The sequence below is a fragment of the Mustelus asterias genome, unplaced genomic scaffold, assembly GCF_964213995.1.
Source record: "Mustelus asterias unplaced genomic scaffold, sMusAst1.hap1.1 HAP1_SCAFFOLD_402, whole genome shotgun sequence".
NCBI lineage: Eukaryota > Metazoa > Chordata > Chondrichthyes > Carcharhiniformes > Triakidae > Mustelus > Mustelus asterias.
Genome location: NW_027590357.1, coordinates 205,190 through 229,570, shown reverse-complemented (window position 1 = coordinate 229,570; position 24,381 = coordinate 205,190). Strand labels below are relative to the sequence as shown.

General features: G+C 47.4%; 2 protein-coding genes and 1 non-coding gene across 3 annotated transcripts in view; 1 reads left to right on the top strand and 2 right to left on the bottom strand.

The window, feature by feature from the left end:
• Window positions 1-24,381, bottom strand: part of LOC144486581 (uncharacterized) — an 88,186-nt gene that overhangs the window by 57,102 nt on the left and 6,703 nt on the right. The window contains exon 4 of the mRNA XM_078204636.1: window positions 8,029-8,042. Within this exon, the coding sequence (XP_078060762.1) occupies window positions 8,029-8,042 (14 nt within the window). The remainder of the gene's footprint in view (window positions 1-8,028; window positions 8,043-24,381) is intronic.
• Window positions 29-101, bottom strand: trnar-acg (transfer RNA arginine (anticodon ACG)). The gene has a single exon. It is a non-coding gene; the product is annotated as a tRNA-Arg (tRNA).
• Window positions 3,256-23,034, top strand: LOC144486579 (uncharacterized). The gene is made up of 4 exons (XM_078204634.1): window positions 3,256-3,338; window positions 3,993-4,104; window positions 9,544-11,013; window positions 18,656-23,034. The coding sequence occupies exons 3-4, from the start codon at window positions 9,653-9,655 to the stop codon at window positions 19,683-19,685; spliced, it is 2,391 nt and encodes a 796-aa protein (XP_078060760.1). The 5' UTR covers window positions 3,256-3,338; window positions 3,993-4,104; window positions 9,544-9,652; the 3' UTR covers window positions 19,686-23,034.

The window sequence follows — 24,381 nt, the reverse complement described above, 5'->3', positions numbered from 1 at the left end:
GTTTACGAACTATTTTAAAAGTTTACACCGAGCCAGCCAGGAGTCGAACCTGGAATCTTCTAATCCGTAGTCAGACGCGTTATCCATTGCGCCACTGGCCCACATACGGGGAATTTGCAACATTTGCTACATATTGGCCAGACGGCTCAAAGCCGGGCAGAAACCAATACGTTTAAGTGAGGAAAGGTTGCTTAATTAATATTTTATTTACTGCCATCCCTAATGGCCCTTGAATTCAGTCAATCTGCTGTGTTGGAATTCAGCCTGCTTCTCTGCGTTTAATTTCCAGCGACAGTAACACGACTCAACCCCTAACTACTCCCTCTGTGAATCCACTGCCGAACATTACCCGAGTAGAATATCTTACAATCAAAGACATTGGCTCTTACTTATGCCTAAAAATACATTCAGGGAAAAAGAGAAGTGCTGAAAATTCACAACAAAATGAACAGGAAAGAAGATGCGCTTATTGTGACTCAGGAGACATTTTATCAGTTCGAGGTGGCTACAAGAGCAGGTCAGAGGCTGGGAAACCTGCGGCGAATAACTCACCTCCTGACTCCCAAAAAGCAGACCACGATCTACAAGGCACAAATCAGGAGTGAGATAGAATACTTTCCACTTGTCTGGAGGATGCAGGGATTCACCAAACGTACATTAGACAGCACCTTCAAAACCCAAGACCACTACCACTGGCAGGTTTGCCCCCACTCCCCCGATCCACTGCATACCCCCCCCCGCCCCCCCCGCACCTCAAGTCACTCAGCATTCTGATTTGGAAATATATCACCGTTCCGTCACTGTCATTGGGATAAATCCCTGGAATTCTCTCCCTAACAGCACTGTGGGTGTACCTACACAAATACACTGCAACGTTTCAAGAAGACAGGTCATCACCACATTCTCAACGGTAATTACTGATAGGCAGTCCATGCTGATCTAACCAAGCGACACCCACATGAACAAAAAGAAACATCCAGCCAGTTCCCCGAACCCGCAGTCATGGGGTCAGCTGAAGAGGTGAATGGGGATAAAATGAATGTCCAGTTGCATAGCCAACCCTGTTGAGTGTATCTTGATTGTCTATCGAGTGTGTTGTGCTGATAGATTCCCCGCAGTTTGTGCTCAGGTTCTCAAACTAAACCCCATGAGAACCAATCCCTTCATCTGCACCGCAAAGAAATAAACAAAATCTGCAATTTACAGAATCTCATAGAATTTTGTGGGAGAGGACGCCACAATGGTTAGATCTGCTGCCTCAGCATGCCAAGTACGTTGTTTCGATTCCTGGCTTAGTCACTATCTGTGATGATGAAGATTTGCAGCTTTTACAAGCTGCAGCAATAGCACGAATGCAACCCCATTGCCGTAATGGGTAAGATACTGGCTTTATAAACCACGGGTTGTGTACTCGAGTCCCATCTGGAGTGCAGATATCAAACGGTTAGGTGTCCAACGCTGGCAAATGCATTTCTTATAGACCCTGGCTGTTTCTGGGAAGATGCATTTTGGGTTAGCACTGCTGCCTCACAGCGCCAGGGTCCCAGGTTCAATTCTTGACCTCGGGTCGCAGTATGTGTGGAGTTTGCACTTGCTCCCTGTGGGTTCCTCCGGGTGCTCCGGTTTCCTCCCATAGTGGTCTATCTAGATAGATAGTTATATAGTATGCTGCCTTCTGTTAGGCTTTATATATGTGCTTGTATATAATGCAGTATACTGCAGATTCTGTAAATCTGAAATAAAAACAGAAAATGCTGGGTTATTTCAGTAGTTCTGGCAGTATCTGCGGAGCGAGAAACAGAGTTAACGTTTCCAGTCCAGATGTCAGATGGCCAACCCGGACACGATGGGCTGAAGGGCCCCTTTCCGTTCTGTAAAACTTTGTGCCTCTATGATCCTTTTTCGGAGTTGGCCACCAGAAAGCAATCCCGCCGTTTACACCCGAAACAAATCACAATACCTGACTTGGTCAAAAGGAGGCAATTAAAGGGCTCGTCTGGCACTCCCGTCTCCATCGATGATGCAAAGATCATCGCCAGAGGCTCTGCAGTCTCTTCCCTCGCCTCCCACAGTAACCTGGGGTACATCCCACCCGGTCCCAGCAACTTATCTATCTTGATGCTATTCAAAATTTCCAACACATCCTCTTTCTTAATGTCCTCATACTCAATCTTTTCAGTCCACCTCAATCCTGTAGTACAACCACCCAGGTCTTTTTCCACCGTGAATACCGAGGTAAAATATTCATTAAGCACCTCTGCTATTTCTTCCAGTTCTGTACAGACTTTCTCACCTTCACATTTTATAGGTCCTATTCCTTCACATCTCATCCTTTTACTCTTCACATATTTATAGAACGCCTCAGGGTTCTCCTTAATCTTACCTGCCAAGGCCTTCTCGTGACCGCTTCTTGCTCTCCTAATTTCTTTCTGAAGTCCCTTCCTACAAGCTGTATACTCATCTAGATCCCTATCATCGCCTAGCTCTCTTTTATGAACTCTCTGAATATTCAATTCAGAATGAGGAGATGCATAATAAATAAATGTATTGATGTTAAATGTTGAATAATGAAACAAATACCGAGTAAAATAGATTGAGAATGATGCATTTACCACAGAGGTTCATTTTCAGTTTTTGTTTCAGATTCCAGCATCCACAGTTTTTTGCTTTTATTTATTCGCTCTGACCTGGGCCTCAAAATTCATTCAGGGCGATCGGAAATACTGGATTTTCATGAGAAGAAAAAGAGGAGCATGTTCTCCAGGAGCACCTGGAGAACGGGCAGACTCCGCACAGACAGTCACCCAAGCCGAGAAACGAACATGAGTCCCTGGTGCTATAATGGTTGTCCACAGGGAGAATGTGGACAGCCATTAGCAGTCTTTTCCCCTGGTTTCTGTGGCTATGGCTCATCTTTCATTTCCTCACCCTGCAGTATAAATATCTCCCACTTGCTATTTCTTTTTGCTTTGATAAAGGGTAATCTGGACTCAATATTGCAAATATCTCTGACATTAAGTGATGTCCATCTTTGCGCGGGGCAAATGTTCTCCATTTGGACAGAAGGTGAAGTGTCGGAACAGATGTGCCCCTAAAAAAGATGACGACAATGTGGGGGCGGGGCTTTGGGCGGTGCCCGCAGAACGCTAAGGCGGTTGGGCTTGCACATGCGCATTGGAGCGGGAGTGTTTTGTTGACGGAAATACGCTGCTTCTCTTGATCGGAATCAGATTTGAAAGGGGGGGACGATTAACTGTCGGCGGCGTTGTCATGGCTGCAGGGGCGGGGCTTGACAACCGCGCGTGCTGGCACAAGCGGACCCTGAGCGGCACCAGCAGGTGCGGAGGCCGCGCGGGGAGCCGGGGTCTCGAGTAAGCGACAAGCCGGGTCAGCCCGCCTCTCCCGAGGGGACGCCACCACACACTGACCCGGGGACGTGGCACCAACCCAAAACTTCCCAATCCCGGGTTTTTCACGTCTCTTTTACCCCTCACCGAGCTCCTCAGCACAAAGCAGCCCCTCAAATCCCCCAGAAATCACTCAGACCCCACTTGACATCTTTTCCCCAGGTCATGACCCTGAGATGCCATCTTGGTTTCAGCCCCTCCACCTGATCAGGTGCCAACTGCGGTGGTGGTTGGAGGAACGATTGCTCGTTTCCAGGGCCTGGGTCCTGAACTGGATCTCTCTCAATGTCCCGCAGTGTTTGTTTTCAAGATACAATTTGGTACTTCTGGTGATTTGTAACTTTGTCCCGAAATGGAGGGCAAGCGGATTGGCACCCTGATTATCAATTCACACTAAATCCACTTCTGCAGCCCTCCATTCCCGTGGCAGTTCAGTGGACACAACGGCAGTGTGTGTCTGAGGTTTGCCCAAGCTTTAGTTCGTGCTGGCACTATTGCCACCACGTTGGGGTCCTCAACAGAGAGACTCCTTCTTTAAAAAAGGTCTTGAAAGGGTGACCAACTTGTGTTTTCTGTTTCTCATAGGAGCCGTGATCAACAGTGTGGCCAGAGAGACTCCATGTGCCCAGTCGCATATTCGGACAAACAGCTACCGGACATCTGCGTCCAAGAAACAGACCGGATCCTGGTCGAGAAAGTAAGTTAGATTTGAATGTGTCTTTAGTGTGTGGCTGACAACGCCCCTGGTTTGTCCATGGTGGTGAAGTATCTTGGTGAACCACAGCAGCCTGTGTGATAAAGGGTTAATCGTCATCCTTACTTCCAGGCCTGGATATAAGATCAGTATATGGCCTCCCCAAACCGGCCCCCTTTACTGATACCCTGCTCACTTTCTGTTTTCAGTCCTGCTGGGACATCGCCTTGGGCCTATTGAAACAGCTGCCCATGAATCTGTTCATCATGTACATGGCTGGCAACACCATCTCCATCCTCCCTATCATGATGGTGTGCATGATGGCCTGGAGATCCATACAGGCCTTCATGTCCATGTCTGCAAGTGAGTATTGTATTGAATCTACAGCTCAGAAACAGCTCTGAACCGGCATCACTTGAGTGCAGCTTAGAATATAATTCTGGGAGTTGGGTAATTAAGGGAGTTAGGGAAGGAAGGGAAAGAGGTGCCCTTTTGCTTTCTAACTTTCTCAGCCTTTGGGAAGTGATCTTACTCTTCGACAGGAGAAGAAGCCAGATTTTTGGTGAGTATCTGCTAAGTGACTAAGATTTATTCTGTTCCTAAGGATCAAAATAGTATAGCAACAGGTGTTAAGGTTAATAAAATACTTAAAAACCAAAATAAGTTATCACTGGATAAAAGAAATAGTTTATCAGTACACATTCAAGCTGCAGCATTTGGGAGTTCCTGGGTGTCAGTTTGATCCAGGGCAAACAGGCATAGAGGTTTACAGCATGGAAACATACCCTTCGGCCCAACTTGTCCATGCCACCCTTTTTTTAAAACCCCTGAGCTCGTCCCAATTGTCCGCATTTCGCCCATATTCCTCTGTACCCATGTCTAAATGCTTTTTAAAATACAAAATTGTACCCCCTCTACTACTACCTCTGGCAGCTTGTTCCAGACACTCACCACCCTCTGTGCGAAACAATTGCCCCTTTGGACATTTTTCTATCTCTCCCCTCTCACCTTAAACCTATGCCCTCCAGTTTTAGACTCCCCTACCTTTGGGAAAAGATATTGACTATCTAGCTGATCTATGCCCCTCATTATTTTATAGGCCTCCATAACATCACCCTCAGCCTCCTCAGACCAAGAGAAAAAAGTCCCAGTCTATCCACCCTCTCCTTATAACTCAAACCATCAAGTCCGGTAGCATCCGAGTAAATCTCTACTGCACTCTTTCTAGTTTCATAATATCCTTTCTATAATAGGGTGACCAGAACTGTACATAGTATTCCAAGTGTGGCGTTACCAATGTCTTGTACAACTTCAACAAGATGTCCGAACTCCTGTATTCAATGTTCTGACCAATGAAACCAAGCATGCCGAATGCCTTATTCTCCACTCTGTCCACCTGTGACTCCACTTTCAAGGAGCTATGAACATGTACCCTTAGATCTTTTTGTGCTATAACTCTCCCCAACACCTACCATTAACTGAGTAAGTCATACATAGAACATAGAACAGGCCCTTCGGCCCACGATGTTGTGCCGAGCTTTATCTGAAACCAAGATCAAGCTATCCCACTCCCTATCATCCTGGTGTGCTCCATGTGCCTATCCAATAACCACTTAAATGTTCCTAAAGTGTCTGACTCCACTATCACTGCAGGCAGTCCATTCCACACCCCAACCACTCTCTGCGTAAAGAACCTACCTCTGATATCCTTCCTATATCTCCCACCATGAACCCTATAGTTATGCCCCCTTGTCATACCTCCATCCACCCGAGGAAATAGTCTTTGAACGTTCACTCTCTCTGTCCCCTTCATCATTTTATAAACCTCTATTTAGTCTCCCCTCAACCTCCTCCGCTCCAGAGAGAACAGCCCAAGCTCCCTCGACCTTTCCTCAGAAGACTTACCCTTCAAACCAGGCAGCATCCTGGTAAATCTCCTCTGCACTCTTTCCAGCGCTTCCACATCCTTCTTATAGTGAGGTGATCAGAACTGCACACAATATTCCAAATGTGGTCTCACCAAGGTCCTGTACAGTTGCAGCATAACCCCACGGCTCTTAAACTCCAACCCCCTGTTAATAAAAGCTAACACACTATAGGCCTTCTTCACAGCTCTATCCATTTGAGTGGCAACCTTCAGAGATCTGTGGATATGGACCCCAAGATCTCTCTGTTCCTCCACAGTCTTCAGAACCCTACCTTTGACGCTGGAATCCACATTTAAATCTGTCCTACCAAAATGAATCACCTCACATTTATCAGGGTTAAACTCCATCTGCCATTTTTCAGCCCAGCTTTGCATCCTATCTATGTCTCTTTGCAGTCTACAACAGCCCTCCACCTCATCCACTACTCCACCAATCTTGGTGTCATCAGCAAATTTACTGATCCACCCTTCAGCCCCCTCCTCTAGGTCATTAATAAAAATCACAAATAGCAGAGGACCAAGCACTGATTCCTGTGGCACTCCGCTAGCAACCTGCCTCCAGTCCTAAAATTTTCCATTCACCACCACCCTCTGTCTTCGATCAGATAGCCAGATACCTATCCAATCGGCCAACTTTCTCTCTATCCCACACCTCCTCACTTTCATCATAAGCTGACCATGGGGGACCTTATCAAACGCCTTACTAAAATCCATGTATATGACATCAACTGCCCTACCTTCATCAACACACTTAGTTACCTCCTCAAAAAATTCTATCAAATTTGTGAGGCACGACTTGCCCTTCACGAATCCGTGCTGACTATCCGCTGATTAATCCACATCTTTCTAAATGGTCATAAATCCCATCCCTAAGGACCTTTTCCATCAACTTACCAACCACCGAAGTAAGACTAACCGGCCTATAATTACCAGAGTCATTTCTATTCCCTTTCTTAAACAGAGGAACAACACTCGCCACTCTCCAGTCCTCTGGCACCATCCCCGTGGACAGTGAGGGCCCAAAGATCAAAGCCAAAGGCTCTGCAATCTCATCCCTTGCCTCCCAAAGAATCCTAGGATATATTTCATCAGGCCCAGGAGACTTATCGACCTTCAGTTTATTCAAAACTGCTAGTACATCCTCCCGCCGAACATCTACTTCCTCCAGCCTATTAGCCTGTAACACCTTCTCTTCCTCAAAAACATGACCCCTCTCCTTGGTGAACACTGAAGAAAAGTATTCATTCATCACCTCTCCTATCTCTACTGACTCCATACACAAGTTCCCACTACTGTCCTTGACCGGCCCTAACCTCACCCTGGTCATTCGTTTATTCCTCACATAAGAGTAAAAAGCCTTGGGGTTTTCCTTGATCCAACCCGCCAAGGACTTCTCATGTCCCCTCCTAGCTCTCCTAAGCCCCTTTTTCAGCTCATTCCTTGCTAACTTGTAACCCTCAATCGAGCCATCTGAACCTTGTTTCCTCATAAGCTTCCCACCTCTTTTGTGAACCATGGTTCCCTCACTCGGCCATTTCCTCCCTGCCTGACAGGGACATACCTATCAAGGACACACAGTATTTGTTCCTTGAAAAAATTCCACTTTTCATTAGTGCCTTTCCCTGACAGTTTCTGTTCCCATCTTATGCCCCCTAATTCTTGCCTAATCGCATCATAATTACCTCTTCCCCCAATTATAAACCTTGCCCTGCCGTACGGCCCTATCCTTCTCCATTGCAATAACAAAAGACACCGAATTGTGGTCACTATCTCCAAAGTGCTCTCCCACAACCAAATCTAACACTTGGCCCAGTTCATTTCCCAGTACCAAATCCAATGTGACCCCACCTCTTGTCGGCCTATCCACATATTGTGTCAGGAAACCCTCCTGCACACACTGCACAAAAACTGCCCCATCCGAACTATTCGACCTACAAAGGTTCCAATCAATATTTGGAAAGTTAAAGTTCCCCATGACAACTACCCTGTGCCCCCCACACATATCCATAATCTGCTTAGCAATTCCTTCCTCCACCTGGTTTCAGCAGCAGGTGATCTGAGGCCAGGACAAAGTGGGGCGATGTCACTGTGGTGGAAATAGGTAGTGTAGGTGGTGATGTGGCAAATAGAGTTAAATACAGATCAGTGTGAGGTGTTGCATCATGGAAAGTCAAACCAAGGTAGAACTTTCACAGTGAATGGTCGGACCTCAGGGAGTATCGTGGAACAGAGGGACCTTGGAGTTCAGGTGCACGGTTCTCTTAAGGTGGAGTCACACATAGATAGGGCAGTGAAGAAGGCTTTTGACATGCTGGCCTTTATCAGTCAGGGCATTGAGTATAGGAGTTGGGAAGTTATGTTGCAGTTGTACAGGACTTTGGTGAGGCTGCACCTGGAATATTGTGTTCAGTTTTGGTCACCTTGATTTGGAAAGATGTTACTAAACTGGAGAGAGTGCAGAAGAGATTTACAAGGATGTTGCCAGGACTCAAGTTATAGGGAGAGATTGGATGAGTTAGGACTTTTTTCTTTGGAGCGTCGGAGACTGAGGGGTGATCTTATAGATGTGTGTAAGATCATGAGAGACATGGATAGGTTGAATGCACTCAGTCTTTTTCCCAGGGTTGGGGAATTAAGAATTAGAGGGCATAAGCTTAAGTTAAGAGGAGAAAGAATGAATGGGAACCTGAGGAGCAGCTTTTTTACACAGAGGTGGTACGTATGTGGAATGAGCTGCCGGAGGAAGTGGTTGAGGCAGGGACATTGTCAACATTTAAAAGGCATTTGGACAGATACATGGATAGGAAAGGTTTAGAGGGATATGGGCCAAATGGAGTTAGCTCACATGGGCATTTCTGGTGGGCATGGACCAGTTTGGGCCGAAGGGCCTGTCTCCGTGCTGTAGATTCTATGAGGATATGTTTGGAAGCTCAGTTTGAAGTGAAACATGTTACTGAGGTTGTGAATACTCCGGTTCAGCCTCAGACAGTCGCAATGGGGACAGATGGAATCAGTGGTTAGGAAGTGGAATTTGTTGCAGGGCTGAAGATGACAGCCTTCATCTTCCAATATTTAACAAAGGCAATTACTGCTCATCCAGTCCTGGGTGTCAGACAAGGGAGGATGGTGTGTAAAATTGGAGGGAATTTGGAGATGATGGTGTTCACATACACCTCTTACCCTGATCCTTCTCGGTGGGCAGGTTAACGGTTTTAAGGTTCAAATCTCTGGTTGAGTTGTAGATACATAAAGTCCCTCCTTTGCCCCCACCTCTCTCTCCATCCATAGAGGCCAGAGCCTTGTGTAGTCCCAGACTGGATGGCAGATTCCCTTCCCTGAAAGGCATTAGTGAATCAGTTGGGTTTTTATGACAATCCAGCAGTTTCCATGGTAACTTTTTCCTGGTGCCGGCCCCACAAATGACCAGATTCATTCGGCTCAATTTCACAACCTGCCTTTGTGTTTTTGTGGGATCTCTGTCACTCCCTCTTTGCTGCTTTAAATCAATTTCACAGGGTTTTAGAAGGGGATGATTTGCAGTCAGGAAACTCAAACCAAACATCACATCAGGATCTGACTGAGTCGCCCAACTTATCGTTACCTGAATACCACTGAACCTTGAGCATGGAAGGGAAAACCACCATTCACAATGGGGCAAAACTGTACACGTGTTCTGTGTGTGGACAAGGATTCAGACAATCATCTGGCCTGTCAAGACACAAGTGCAGTCACACTGAGGAGAAACCTTGGAAATGTGGGGAAGGATTCAGAGACCTGTCTGAGCTGGAAATTCACCAATACAGTAACACTGGGGAGAGGCTGTTCACCTGCTCTGAGTGTGGGAGAGGATTCACTCAGTCATCCACCCTGCTGACACACCAGCAAGTTCACACTGGAGAGAGGCCATTTATGTGCTCCGTGTGTGGAAAGGGATTCACTCAATCATCTAACCTGCTGACACACCAGCGAGTTCACACTGGAGAGAGGCCATTTATCTGCTCCGAGTGTGGAAAGGGATTCCCTCCATCATCTAACCTGCTGACACACCAGCGCACTCACACTGGGGAGAAGCCATTCACCTGCTCTGAATGTGGGATGCGATTCACTCAGTCATTCAACCTGCTGAGACACCAGCGGGTTCACAAGGGAGAGAGGCCATTCACCTGCTCCGAGTGTGGGAAGGGATTCACTCAGTCATCTACACTGCAGACACACCAGCGAGTTCACACAGAGGAAAGACCATTTAAATGTCCAGAATGTGGCAAGTGCTATAAAAGTTTAAAGGAAGTGATGTTCCATCAACGTGTTCACACTGAGGAAAGACCATTTAAATGTCCAGAATGTGGCAAGTGCTATAAAAGTTTAAAGGAAGTGATGTTCCATCAACGTGTTCACACTGAGGAAAGACCATTTAAATGTCCAGAATGTGGCAAGTGCTATAAAAGTTTAAAGGAAGTGATGTTCCATCAACGTGTTCACACTGATGAGAGACCGTTCAGGTGCTCTCATTGTGGGACTGGGTTCAGGTGGTCATCTCAACTCACTGAACACCAGCGAATTCACACTGGGGAGAGGCCGTTCACCTGCACCGACTGTGGGAAGGGATTCACTCGGACATCACACCTCACAGCACATCAGCAAGTTCACACCGATGAGAGACCGTTCAAATGTCCAGATTGTGGGAAGTGCTGTAAAAGTTCCAGCAATCTAGTGTCCCATCAACGTGTTCACAGTGAGGAGAGACCTTTTAAATGTCCAGACTGTGGGAAATGCTATAAAAGCTGCAGTGATCTGATGTCTCATCAACGTGGTCACACTGATGAGAGACCGTTCAAGTGCACTCACTGCGGGACTGGGTTCAGGCGACCATCCCAATTCACTGTCCACCAGCGAATTCACACTGGGGAGAGGCCGTTCACCTGCTCCAAATGTGGAAAGGGATTCACTCAGAAATACAACCTGTTGAGCCATCAGCGAGTTGACAAGTGACTGCTGGAGTTGATTCTGCTGTTTATCACAAATCACAAACATGTTGATTGTGGTCATTCGCCTCTGATGTAAATAAATTTGAGCCCACAAATAAATACTAATGTCCTGGATGAAAGTCAAATCAATCTGCTTTTATGTTAAACAAACAATCTGTTGAAACTTTTTATTATCTCTGACTCAAGTCCATTCCTTTCAAATGGCTTTCCCTCTCCCCTGTCTCCATCCTGACCCCCAACAAAAAGTGTGATGAAGTCATGGAGCTTTTTTGTTACTAGGATTGAGCCAACCCAATCAGCTGCCCCTGCTGCTTCCCTCTCTTCCACCCTCCCACTGAGCCAAGCTAATGTACCTAAAGCCTCTCCCTGTCTGAGCCTTGAACCCACATCTTTCAACAGTTTCTTTCCTGTCTTGGCCCTGACTCTATTTTCATTAAATTACTGACCATCCAACTTCCCCATATTGGCTGATATTGTTAATGATTCTCTCCCTCTCTTCTGGTTTTGTTCCTCTCACTTTTAACTACACAAACATCACCCTTTCTGAAAAAAAACCCTTTGATCCCACTTTGCTTGCAAATTATGGCCCCATCTCCAGCCTCCCTTTCCTCTCCAAAGTCTTTGAACTTGGTGTCTCCCAAGGATATATACTTTTGGTCTCCTATTTGGGCAGCAAGGTGGCATGGCGGTTCGCACTGCTGCCTCACAGATCCAGACACCTGAGTTCAATTTCAACCTGTGTGGAGTTTGCACATTCTTTCTGTGTCTGTGTGGATTTCCTCTGTGTGCTCCGGTTTCTTCCACACTCCAAAGATGTGCAGGCTAGCTGGAATGGCCATGGTAAAATGTATGGGATTACGGGTATAGGGTGGGGAGAGGGACAGCAGATTTCCTTACCCAGAGGATGTTAGTGAGCAATCAGCAATGGTTTCATAGTCAGAGCATTGCCCTGGGTCTCTGGGTTACTGCTCCAGTGACAATATCACTATGCCACTGCCTCTTCAATGTACACACAATGAAAAGGCCATTCACCTGCTCCGTGTGGGAAAGAATTTGTGCATCCAATTTGAAGGGCTGTGATCACAATAACCTCAGTCTTCCGGACTGTTGTGGTTGTGGTGGATATTTAGTAAGGATACTACAACTGTTGTGGAGAATCAAAGACACAGCTCCAGTCTGATACAGACCTTGTACATAAAACCAAGACCTGATCGCATAAACCCCAGTGCAATCTGACAGTGATTTGTCTTTCACAGGTCTATTGGACACGACCTCTCACCTGACAAGTACATGGGATTCTTTCAGACTGAAACATCCCAGACAAGTGATAATTATGAAAATTCAGGATATGAATGCCTTTTCTTTGTAATTCCAACATTCATCTACTCTTAACCATGAGACATAGGAGCAGAATTAGGCCACTCGGCCCATCGAGTCTGCTCCGCCATTTAATCATGGCTGATATTTTTCTCATCCCCATTCTCCTGCCTTTTCCACATAACCCCTGATCCCCTTATTAATCAAGAACCTATCTATCTCTGTCTTAAAGACACTCAATGACCTGGCCTCAACAGCCTTCTGTGGCAAAGAGTTCCACAGATTCACCAATCTCTGGCTGAAGAAATTCCTCCTAATGTCTGTTTGAAAGGATCATCCCTTTCGCCTGAGGTTGTGTCCTCTTTTGCCTGAGGTTGTGCCCTCTTTAGCCTGAGGTTGTGCCCTGGAGTATTCTGGTTAACACACTGGAATACTCCCTTTGGCCCTTTAGGATAATGTCACTGCAGTATGACATAGGGCGGTACGGTGGCACAGTGGTTAGCACTGCTGCTTCACAGCTCCAGGGTCCCGGGTTCGATTCCCGGCTCGGGTCACTGTCTGTGTGGAGTTTGCACATTCTCCTCGTGTCTGCGTCGGTTTCCTCCGGGTGCTCCGGTTTCCTCCCACAATCCAAAGATGTGCGCGTTAGGCTGATTGGCCAGGTTAAAAATTGCCCCTTAGAGTCCTGAGATGCGTAGGTTTGAGGGATTAGCGGGTAAATATGTGGGGGTAGGGCCTGGGTGGGATTGTGGTCGGTGCAGACTCGATGGGCCGAATGGCCTCCTTCTGCACTGTAGGGTTTCTATGATTCTATAGTATATGAGATCTGAAGAAACATTCAACTAAATTCTACCAGGCACCTGATATGCTTAACTGTGGAAACCCTTTTCCATTAAGGTCTCAGATTACTACAACAGATATGCATTGTTCTGACTCGACCAGCTGGGCTGTGGAATTAATTGGATGGATCTTCCAGAGAGCCAGCAGAGTCATAATGGGCCAAATGGTTTCTATTTATGCTGTATCATTCTCTAAAAGAGTGAATATTCAGTATCAGGGACAGAGAGAAGAACCAGTGACTGTGCGATTGAACCCAGCCGGGATCAGCACCATAAAGGGAGGAGTGAGAGGGAAACGGTATAAAAGCTTTGAAACTATTGCATGGTCTTGCAGCAGAACGTTGAGAAATGGAGCACAGCAGATCACCAATTCTCAATATTTCATTAACTTACCTCATGCTGACAATGTTATTTTGAACTAACTATATGAAGTTTCAATGGCGCTTATTACCCAGCATTCGCTGCGGGTGTGAAAGTGCCCTATTCACTCCACAGGAGCCCAGTACGCAGACGCAGCGTTGTATCTGGGGCATGCGCAGTGTCACTTTGCTCGGAGCCCTGCGAGTGTGGAGATGCTTATTTCAAGGGGTGAGAGTCGGTGGGGCGGAGGGAGGAATGGAGCCGGGAGTCGGGGTGGGGAGGGAGCAGAGGCTTCATAAACATCTGCTGTTGGCCGCAAGGCCTGAATAAGAGCCTTCCGGTCCCGGGTTTGCAGCTGCGGGGATTTTATCCGGGATCAGGCCCAGTGCCGCGGCCGCCATCTTTGTTTAGCGGGGAGCAGAGCGCATGCGCGGCCAGTGGGCGGAGCTTCAGGATTTGGGTGACCAGGAGAGACAATGTTTGAGTCATTGACTGACAGGCCGGGTTAATGGATGCTGCCTTTCACCTTCTCAATTTGGAGCGGCGGCTCGCCGTCTTTTATACACTTTAATCATACAGACACTAGCGGTTACTTCGTCATTAGCTTTGGGTGGTGACATGTACTTAGCCAATTGGGCTCCCCTAGCAACAATTGACCTCCAATCACATTCCTTCAAAAACAAGTTTCAGTTCCGCTTTATCTGAAGCTAAGCTGACCATCTGGACCTCGCGGTCTGGTTTTTTTTGTCTGTTCCGTATTTTTTCTACAATAACAGGATGTCGCTCAAAGGTTAGTTTGTTATTGAGTCAGCAACAGAATCTTTGTTAACCACAGGATAAGTGCTGGTGCAGCCTGTAGTCACGTACGCATTAACTTTCAAAGGTCGCAGTCTTAATTTCACTCCAACAATCACATCTCATTTATCTAAAATCCAATGAGCACAGATGTACCCTGCCGAACCTTTCCTCATAAAACAGACCCCTTCATGCCCGAAATCAGCTCGTGAACCTTGTCTGAATTTCTTCCAATGTAAGTATATTCCATCTTAAGTAATCTTATGCTAGAAAACAGGAGGGGAGAATGTTATGGATTTATATTCGGGTCTGACAAATGACTGTTGGGGGTGACACAGTGGTTAGCACTTCTGTCTCAAAGCGCCAGAGACCTGGTTCAATTCCACCCTCGGGTGATTGTCTGTATGGAGTTTGCACATTCTCCCTCTGTCTGTGTGGGTTTCCTCTGGGTGCTCTGGTTTCCTCCCACACTCCAAAGAGTGGGTTGATCGACCATGCTAAATTGTCCCTTTGTGTCTCAAGATGAGGGGGAAGGAAAGGATTAGTGATGTACGTACATCAGGTTACAGGGATAGGGCCTGAGTAAAGGTGCTCTGTTAGAAACCTGGTGCAGACTCAAAGGGCTAAAAGGCCTCCTTCTGCACTGCAGAGATTCTGTGATTTTGGAATCTCCTTTTACTGATGGTTAGAAAAAGAGGATTTTTACAGCAATCTCAAAGCCCCAAAAATGTGTATTTCTTAATTTCAAGCCACATTGACACCTGACTCTTGTAATCTCCTTTTGCAGGAGTTAGAATATTTGCACTTGACGGTCCGTGAGGAGGGCGTGGCCGTTCACTTGCTGAATGTCTACGCCCCAACCGGCGGACCGCAGCAAATGACTTTCTATGAGAAAGTGTCCGCTCACATCGACACCATCGCGGGGGGCAAATGCATTATCCTCGGGGGAGATTTCAACTGTACCCTCGAGGCACGCGACCGCACCGGCCCCTGGCTGCGCACCCCGGTGATGGTGAAGTTGCGGGACCTGCTCGGGTCCCACGACTTGGTGGACATTTGGCGACATCTCCATCCTGGCTCCAGAGCTTTCACTTATGTGAGGCTTGGAGTCGGAGCGTCCAGGCTCGGCCGCCTTTACATTTCGAGGGCGAACGTGTCCGGTGTGTCTTCGGTTCCATGCGGCTGGTGTCATGCACGGACCGCAGCCTGATGTGGGCGGACTTTGTGCCGTCTCGCGTCCGGCGGGGGTCCGCGTACTGGCACTTTAACAACATGCTGCTGGAGGACGAGCGCTTCCTGGACTCGTTCCGTCGATTCTGGGCCGGCTGGAGAAGGAAGCGGGGAGGCTTCCCCTCCTTGAGGCTCTGGTGGGATGTGGGCAAGACTCACGTCCGTACCTTCTGTCAGGAGTACGCAAGGGGGTCGACAAAGGGACGGAAATCCAGGCTCGAGGAGTTGGAGAAGGAGGTGCTCGACCTGGAGGCACGTCTCAGTCGGCCTGACGCGGACCCGGCCCTGCGTTCGGAGTACAGGGAGAAGAAGGACGCGCTGCGGGACCTGCAGCTTGCCAGGTCTCGCGGCGCGTACGTGAGGTCACGGCTCCAGTTCCAGGTGGACCTGGACCGCGGCTCCCCCTTCTTCTACTCGCCGGAAAGAGGGCGGGCTAACCGTCAGCAGCTCCTTATGCTGCTGGCCGACGACGGTTCCCCCGTCTCGGATCCCGAGGGCATCCGGGCCATTGCCCGGGATGATTGCACCTCCCTCTTCTCTCCGGATCTGTCCAGCGAGGATTCCCACAGACTTCTGTGGGAGGACCTGCCGCAGGTCAGCCCGGAGGGCGTCGGCAAGCTTGAAGACCCCACCACCATGGCCGAGCTGACCGGCGCCCTCAATGGCCTCAGTCGGGGCAAGGCCCCGGGGCTGGACGGGCTGACAGTAGAGTTCTTCAGGGCGTTCTGGGACGTCCTGGGGAGCGACTACGCGGGGGTCCTGGGGGAGAGCATTGCTCCCGGGGAGATGCCCTTTCGTGGCACAGGGCCGTCATTGCCCTGCTGCCCAACAAGATCTATGCCTCCTAAAAAACTGGCGCTCGGTCTCCTTCCTCAGCACGGATTATACAATCTTTGCCAAGGCTATTGCTTCATGCCTTGGATCCGTGCTGGACCACATGATCCACCCTGACCAGTCCTACACGGTCCCGGGCCGTTGTATTCACGATAACCTCCACCTGGTCCGGGACCTAATCGGGGACGTGCTCGATGGCGGAGGGGCAGGCTGGATGAGTCCCCACGTGCTGGCTGAGCGCGCGGGGATGACAATCCGGCACGCGGCCAAAGCCATCCGAGACCTTAGTACAGTCGTGCTCGGCCCCGAAAATACAAACTCGAGGCGGCGCAGGCGTGCGGTGGGATCCCGCCTGAGCGTTTCCCTGTTCGGGCGGAATTCCACATTGGCCCAAATCCTCAACCCCCCTCCCTGGGTGAGGTGCCCCACAGCCTGAGCCGCCTCGCGGAAATGTCCTCCGTGCCTTTTTCTACCGCGCGGAGGCGTTTCCTGTGCGGGCTGCTGCTGCACACCCTCCACTACCGCTTCCTCGCCTGTCGCCCGGATACACCTTGACGGGCCTTGTTGCCACCGTGTGGCGGAGGTCCCCCCTGGAGGTCCCTCTACGCAGGGATCTCCCCCAATTATGTCGGGGACCTGGGGTGGAGGGTGGTGCATGCAGCAGTTCCGCACAACCGTAGGATTCACTGGTTCACGGGCTCCGAAGACTGCCCTTTCTGTGGCCTTGCAGAGTCCGTCGAACATGTCTATGTTGTGTGTCTTAGGCTGCACTCCATATTTGTTTCCCTAAAGAACCCAGCAGGACCCAAGGACTCATCAGCCCACAGCTCCAACAGTTTGCTGAGGACCACTTCCCTGGTACTTGTGCTTTTTCAGAGTTCATCCCACACTTCTGTTTTCTGATTTCCAGCTGTTTCTGAGTTATAACTGTACCTCTATTGTGAACACCGAGGCAAAATACTTGTTCAATTCATCTCCCAGCTCCTTATTTTTCATTATCAATTCCTGGACTCACTTTCTATTAGACAGTTAAGAAATGAGGTCGAGCAAGTGACTGAAGTGTCAGTCAGGGAGCACTATTGGGAGCACCAATAGTTTCAAAATATTTCTGGAAAAGGATGGGAGCAGGGCCACTTTTGTGGGCATTAGGCAGGATCTAGCAGATGTTGATTAGGTGAGTTTGTTTGAAGGGAAAGGAATGACTGGCAAATGGGAGGTTTTAAAAGTGTGATATCAAGAATCCAGGGGCAGTATATTCCTGTTAAGATGCAGGGAAAGAATGGTAAATTTAGGGATCTCTGGCAGACAAGGGACATTGAGGCTCTGGTCAGGTAAAAGAAGGAAGCATACATTGGGTTTAAAGATTAAAGAAAATTCCAAGAGGTACTATAGCTATATTAAGAGTAAAAGGGTGGCTCGAGAGGGAATAGATCCCCTTAAAAATCAGTATGGCCATCTGTGTGTGGAGCCACAGGAGATGGATGAGATTTTTAATGAATACTTCTCCTCTGTGTTTACTGCGGAGAGCACCATGGGTGCTAAAGAAATAAGGGAAACAAGTGGTGATGTCTTGGGCGCACGCATGTTACTTGGGAGGAGGTATCTGCAGCCTTATAAAAGCAAATTACTGCGGATGCTGGAATCTGAAACCAAGAGAGAAAATGCTGGAAAATCTCAGCAGGTCTGGCAGCCTCTGTAAGGAGAGAAAAGAGCTGATGTTTCTTGTCCAGATGACCCTTTGTCAAAGCTCTGAAACATCAGTTATTTTCTATCCATACAGATGCTGCCAGATCTGCTGAGAATGGGGAGAGAGTGTGTGGGATGGAGATTTACAGCTTTTGGGGAATGAGAGAGGAATGAATGTTCCGTAGAAATTGTCTGTTCTGAATTTCTATCCTGTACTGACACTGATGACTTTTGGAAACTCATTTTACAGGATATTGAAAGAGGAATCACAGGCTGAAATCTCAAACGTCACGTCTCGATCTGACAGAGTCTTATTCCTTGGGACCTCAATATCATCGGACTTTGAATCCAGAAGGAGAAATGATTGTCCAGTCTGTCGATTTGAAAAGATTTGAAATGTCAGTGTGAGTGAAAAAGCATCAACACACTGCCACACTCGAGTGAGAGTGTTCCAATGCACTGACTAAAGAGCTTTAACCAGTTACACAGTCTGAATAAATATCACACCATTCACAGCGGGTAGAGACTGTAATCTTGTTCTGCATGTGGACGAAATTCAACTAATTGTCCACCCAAGAGAGAGGTAAGGACACCTGCATCATGGAGAAACCATGGAAATGTGTGGACTGTGGGAAGGGATACAGAACCCCATCAGAGCTGGAAGCTCATCGGCGCAGTCACACTGGGGAGAGGCCGTTCATCTGCTCTCAGTGTGAGAAGGGATTCATTCAGTTCTCCAGCTTACAGATACACCAGCGAGTTCACACTGGGGAAAGGCCATTCACCTGCTCTCAGTGTGGGAAGGGATTCACTTGTTCATCCAACCTGCGGACACACGAACGGGTTCACACAGGGGAGAGGCCGTTCACATGCTCTCAATGTGGGAAGGGATTCACTCGATTATCCGACCTGCAGATACACCAGCGAGTTCACACTGGGGAGAAACCATTCACCTGCTCTCAATGTGGGAAGGGATTCATTCAGTTATCAGACTTGCAGAGACACCAGCGAGTTCACACTGGAGAGAGGCCGTTCACCTGTTCTCAGTGTAGGAAGGGATTCGCTCGATTATCCGAACTGCGGACACACCAGCGAGTTCACACTGGGGAGAAACCATTCACGTGCTCTCAGTGTGGGAAGGGATTCACTGTGTCATCCGACCTGCAGAGACACCAGCGAGTTCACACAGGGGAGAAGCCGTTCATCTGCTCTCAGTGTGGGAAGGGATTCACTCAGTTATCCAACCTGCAGACACACCAGCGAGTTCACACTGGGGAGAAACCATTCACCTGCTCTCAGTGTGGGAAGGGATTCAGTCGGTCAACCCACCTGCAGACACACCAGCGAGTTCACACAGGGGAGAGGCCATTCACCTGCTCTCAGTGTGGGAAGGGTTTCAGCGTTTCATCCCAGCTGCTGAGACACCAGCGAGCTCACACTGGGGAGAAACCATTCATCTGCTCTCAGTGTGGAAAGGGATTCACTCAGTTATCCAACCTGCGGACACACCAGAGAGTTCACACTGGGGAGAGGCCGTTCACCTGCTCTCAGTGTGGGAAGGGATTCACTCGGTTAACCCACCTGCGGATACACCAGCAAGTTCACGAGTGATGACAGTGGTTGGATTCTGCTGTTATTGTTTCTGCTCTCAGTTGCATCCAGGACTGCATTTTGTTCATTCTCACAGTTGGTCAATGGGAAGGGCCAGAGGCTTTCTTTGTGCTGGACTGGCCGGTCTCAGCCTCCAGTGGGCTGATGCTCTTTGAGTCTTTTTGCGAATACATGGTTTCAAATGTCACAAGGATCACAGAGTGACAGGGTGTTAGGAAGTTTAGAGATATTTAGTCAGAAGAAAACAGAGGTTGGCAGTGCAAAGGTACATTTCTGAATGGAGGGCTGTGACAAGTGACGTTCCTCAGGGATCAGTGCTGGGACTTTTGCTGTTTGTAATGGATATAAATGATTTGGAGGAAAATGTAACTGATTTGATTGGTAAGTTTGTGGACGACACAAAGGTTGGTGGAGTTGCGGATAGCGATGGGGACCGGCAGAGGATACAGCAGGATATAGATCAGTTGGAGACTTGGGCGGAGAGATGGCAGATGAAGTTTAATCTGGACAAATGTGAGGTAATACATTTTGGAAGGACTAATACAGATGGGAAATATACAGTAAATGGCAGAACCCTGAAGAGTATTCATAGGCAGAGGGATCTGGGTGTACAGGTACACAGGTCATTGAAAGTGGTAATGCAGGTGGAGAAGATAATCAAGAAGGCATACGGCATGCTTGCCTTCATCGGCCGGGGCATTGAGTTTAAAAATTGGCAAGTCATGTTGCAGCTTTATTGAACCTTTGTTGGACCGCACTTGGAATCAATTCTGATCACCACACTACCAGAAGAATGTGGAGGCTTTGGAGAGGGTACGGAAAATATTTATCAGGATGTTGCCTGGTGTGGAGGGCATTAGCTATGAGGAGAGGTTGGAGAAACTTGGTTTGTTCTCACTGGAACGACGGAGGTTGAGGGGGGCGACCTGATAGAAGTCTACAAGATTATGAGGGGCATGGACAGAGTGGATAATCAGAAGCTTTTTCCCAGGGTGGAAGAGTCAATTACTCGGGACATAAGTTTAAGGTGCGAGGGGCAAGGTTTAAAGGAGATGTACGAGGCAGGTCTTTTTACACAGAGGGTGGTGGGTGCCAGGAACCCGTTGCTGGGGAAGGTAGTGGAAGCAGATACGATAGTGACTTTTCAGATGTGTCTTGACAAATATATGAATAGCATAGGAATAGAGGGATATGGTCCCCGGAAAGGTAGGGGGTTTTAGTTCAGACAAGGTTGCGACAGGCTTGGAGGGCCAAAGGGCTTGTTTCTGTGCTGTAATTTTCTTTGTTCTTCGTTCTGTTTGGAACATCCCAAATGCCCATCCAATTTCCTTTTTAATTGTTTATTGTCTCCACTTCCTCCTCCCTCGTAGGCAGCGAGTTCTAGGTCATTACCATTCGCTGCATCAGAATATTCTTCCTAACATCTCAACCCCCCACTGCCCCCCTTGCACCTCTGACCCAAAATAAGAAATCTGTGTCTCCCCTTGCCCTTGTCCCTTCAGCTAATGGGAACAGCTTTTCTTTGTCCACCTTATCTAAATCTGTCAGAATCTTGTCCACCTCTATCAAATCTCCCCTCAACCTCCTTTGCTCCAAGGGGAACAACCCCAGCCTGACATCGACAATAAAGAACAAACTAACAGAATATGTTACTGTCTGAAATCAAATGGGAATGATTAATTTCTGTTTTAACGATATTGTGAATATATTGTCCTGGACAATAAAGGAATTGGAATAACTCACCTTGGGAGTGGTTGAATGGAATATATCAATCTGATATCCACGTACAGTCTCTTGAAAGTCTGGAATATGCAGCTGGAAGTCCCTTCCTAACAGCACTGTGGGTGGACGTATACCTCAGGCATTGCAGCAGTTCAAGAAGGGTTGGGGTTGACCATGGCCAAGGCAGCTACATACAGCCACATATTCTGTTATAATTGAAGGGGCGGCACGGTAGCACAGTGGTTAGCACTGCTGCTTCACAGCTCCAGGGACCTGGGTTCGATTCCTGGCTTGGGTCACTGTCTGTGTGGAGTTGGCACATTCTCCCCGTGTCTGCGTGGGTTTCCTCCGGGTGCTCCGGTTTCCTCCCACAGTCCAAAGATGTGTGGGTTAGGTTGATTGGCTATGCTAAAATTGCCCCTTAGTGTCCTGGGATGCATAGATTAGAGGGATTAGCGGGTAAAATATGGAGGGATATGGGGGTAGGGCCTGGGTGAGATTGTGGTCGGTGCAGACTCGAAGGGCCGAATGGCCTCTTTCTGTACTGTAGGGTTTCTATGACTGCAGATTGAATGTGAAGCATTGTAGGACTGGACTATCTTGACCATATTCCTGTGACTGCCCGGAAACTCATGTCTATTTTAGTTTATAATTGAGGATTTCTGGGAATAAGTTAAATGGGGAAATATTAAGCATAGCCTGGAGGAATTTGGAATAACTGAGAATTTTATCCCCAGATAAAGAACAAAGATTTTGCCGGTGTTTGGGTGTAACGTGTTTGGGATTTTAAATCAACAAAGATGTTGCCTCTAAAATCAGTCCTTGTAAGTTGGCTTAAAAATGGTTAAGTTATAATGAAGGATCTTGGATCTTATTTTAATCAAGGAGTTGTGAGCTTGTAGTGCTCTGTCGCTTTAAGAAGCTATAGCTGCGAGAGAAATTCCGGGGATTCATTGTTTGAAATTTACGAGCTGTGAGAATCTGTGTGTTTTGTTTGTTTTATGTGGATGTTTGTAGATGTGTTTTATTATTGTTTTGGGCTACATTTGTTAAGGTTTATCTTTCTGGGGAATTAACCTTACCTTGAGTCTTTAATTAAAGGCATTTTTGGAAGTTTAAAAACAGAATCACAAGAACGCTTAAGTAATTAATTTTGGTTATTGTTGTTGTAAAGCACATGTTAAGTTTCTCTGTTTGTGTATGGATGATATTTGTGGGTTGAACGCTTCAAGCTTTGAGGTTTTCTGTCTGTGATTTAAATCAAACAGATTTTTAAAAAAGGAAGTGTGATCAATAAAACTTTTTTTGTTCAGAAGTTATGAACCTGGAGCCATATTTACTGGCCAGAGACAGGATTCCAGGATATTTTACTAAACATGTGGGAATTTTAATCCGGATACAATTCACCCATGTGAGAATGAGAGTTTTAATTTGTAATGGTTATTTAAAATTTGACACATGTGAAATGATTCTGACCAATCCTGTGTTGGATTGATCTTGGGTTAAACTTCCTGTCAGGTCCAAAGATTTATTCCTGACGCAAGTAACACAAAGAAAAGGAAAATTCTGGAATTGGATCCTGAAGAAAAGAGTTTAAAAAGAGAGAGCATTAAATAGAAATGTTCCCAGACCATGTGGTCATTCGATTAAAACAAAGGAAGAGTGCTGACGTCCATGAGAACTTTTAATCCACCCCATTTCTAACTAAGGGAGTCTATGTACAAAGAAAACCCAAGAAAGACCCCCCCCGAAGGGGGGGTCTGGAAAGCATCATGATGAGGGCACCTGTCCATGAGATGATCACAAAGCCCCATAATGCCCAGATACTAATTTTATTGAACCTATAATGTATGTAATCTATCACCATTCTGATTGGATTGTGTCCAGCCGGGATGGGCTGAGTAACTGGATAAGAATTGATGATATTCTTTGTTGGGTGGAGTTACACATGGTCAGCCCCTGTGGCTTCTCCCCGCTGGCATAACTCAATAAACTGTTTGTCGATTGAATCAGGCACAACACACTGGGTACATTCCCACTTCATCCTTGGGAGTGGCCTGATAGGCCGTGGTCCAGACTAAATGTGGCCTTTGGGGGGCCTTTCATGAATCACATGTGTTTGGTCATTGTAAATGTGCATTCAAAATGGTTGGAAGCACAGATCATGAGTAATATTCCAGCTCCTGTGACAACAGAGAAGCTCTGTCAAATTTTCACTTGCCCTGGGATACCAGATTGGCTTGTTTCAGATAACAACACTCTGTTTACAAGTGAGGTGTTTCAGGAATTCCTGTAAAGGAATGGTCTACGCCGTGTGCGTACTGCACCGTTTCATCTGGCTACAAATGGTCTTCATGATGTGGAGATGCTGGCGTTGGACTGGGGTAAACACAGTCAGAAGTTTAACAACAACAGGTTAAAGTCCAATAGGTTTATTTGTTAGCAAATGCATTTGTTAGCTCGTGGCATTTGCTAACAAATGAACCTGTTGGACTTTAACCTGGTGTTGTTAAACTTCTTACTGTACAAATGGTCTCGCAGAAAGAGCTGTTCAAAGTCTGAAGGAGGGATTGAAAAGAATGGCAGGCGATACTTTAGGAACAAGCTCTCAAGATTTTTGTTCCAGTTTCGCATCACACCACAATCCACAACCGGACTCTCCTGTGGAATTTTTTGGTCGAAGGTTGAAGTCTCATCTGGATCTGCTTCATCCAGATCTCAGAGCAAAAGTGAGCAGGAGACAAGAGAAGCAGAAGGAGGGACACGACTGCCACGCCAAAGAGAGGCAGTTCAAACCGGGTGATCAGGTTTACATCAGAAACTTTGGGAGTAACCAAAGGTGGTTACCGGGAATAATTTTAAACCAAAGTGGTCCAGTATCTTGGGTGGTGAGACTGTAAAACGGAAGAGTTGTTCGCAGACACCAAGACCATATTCGCTTGCGGTGTGACCCCGAGTCAGGAACAGTTTCAGA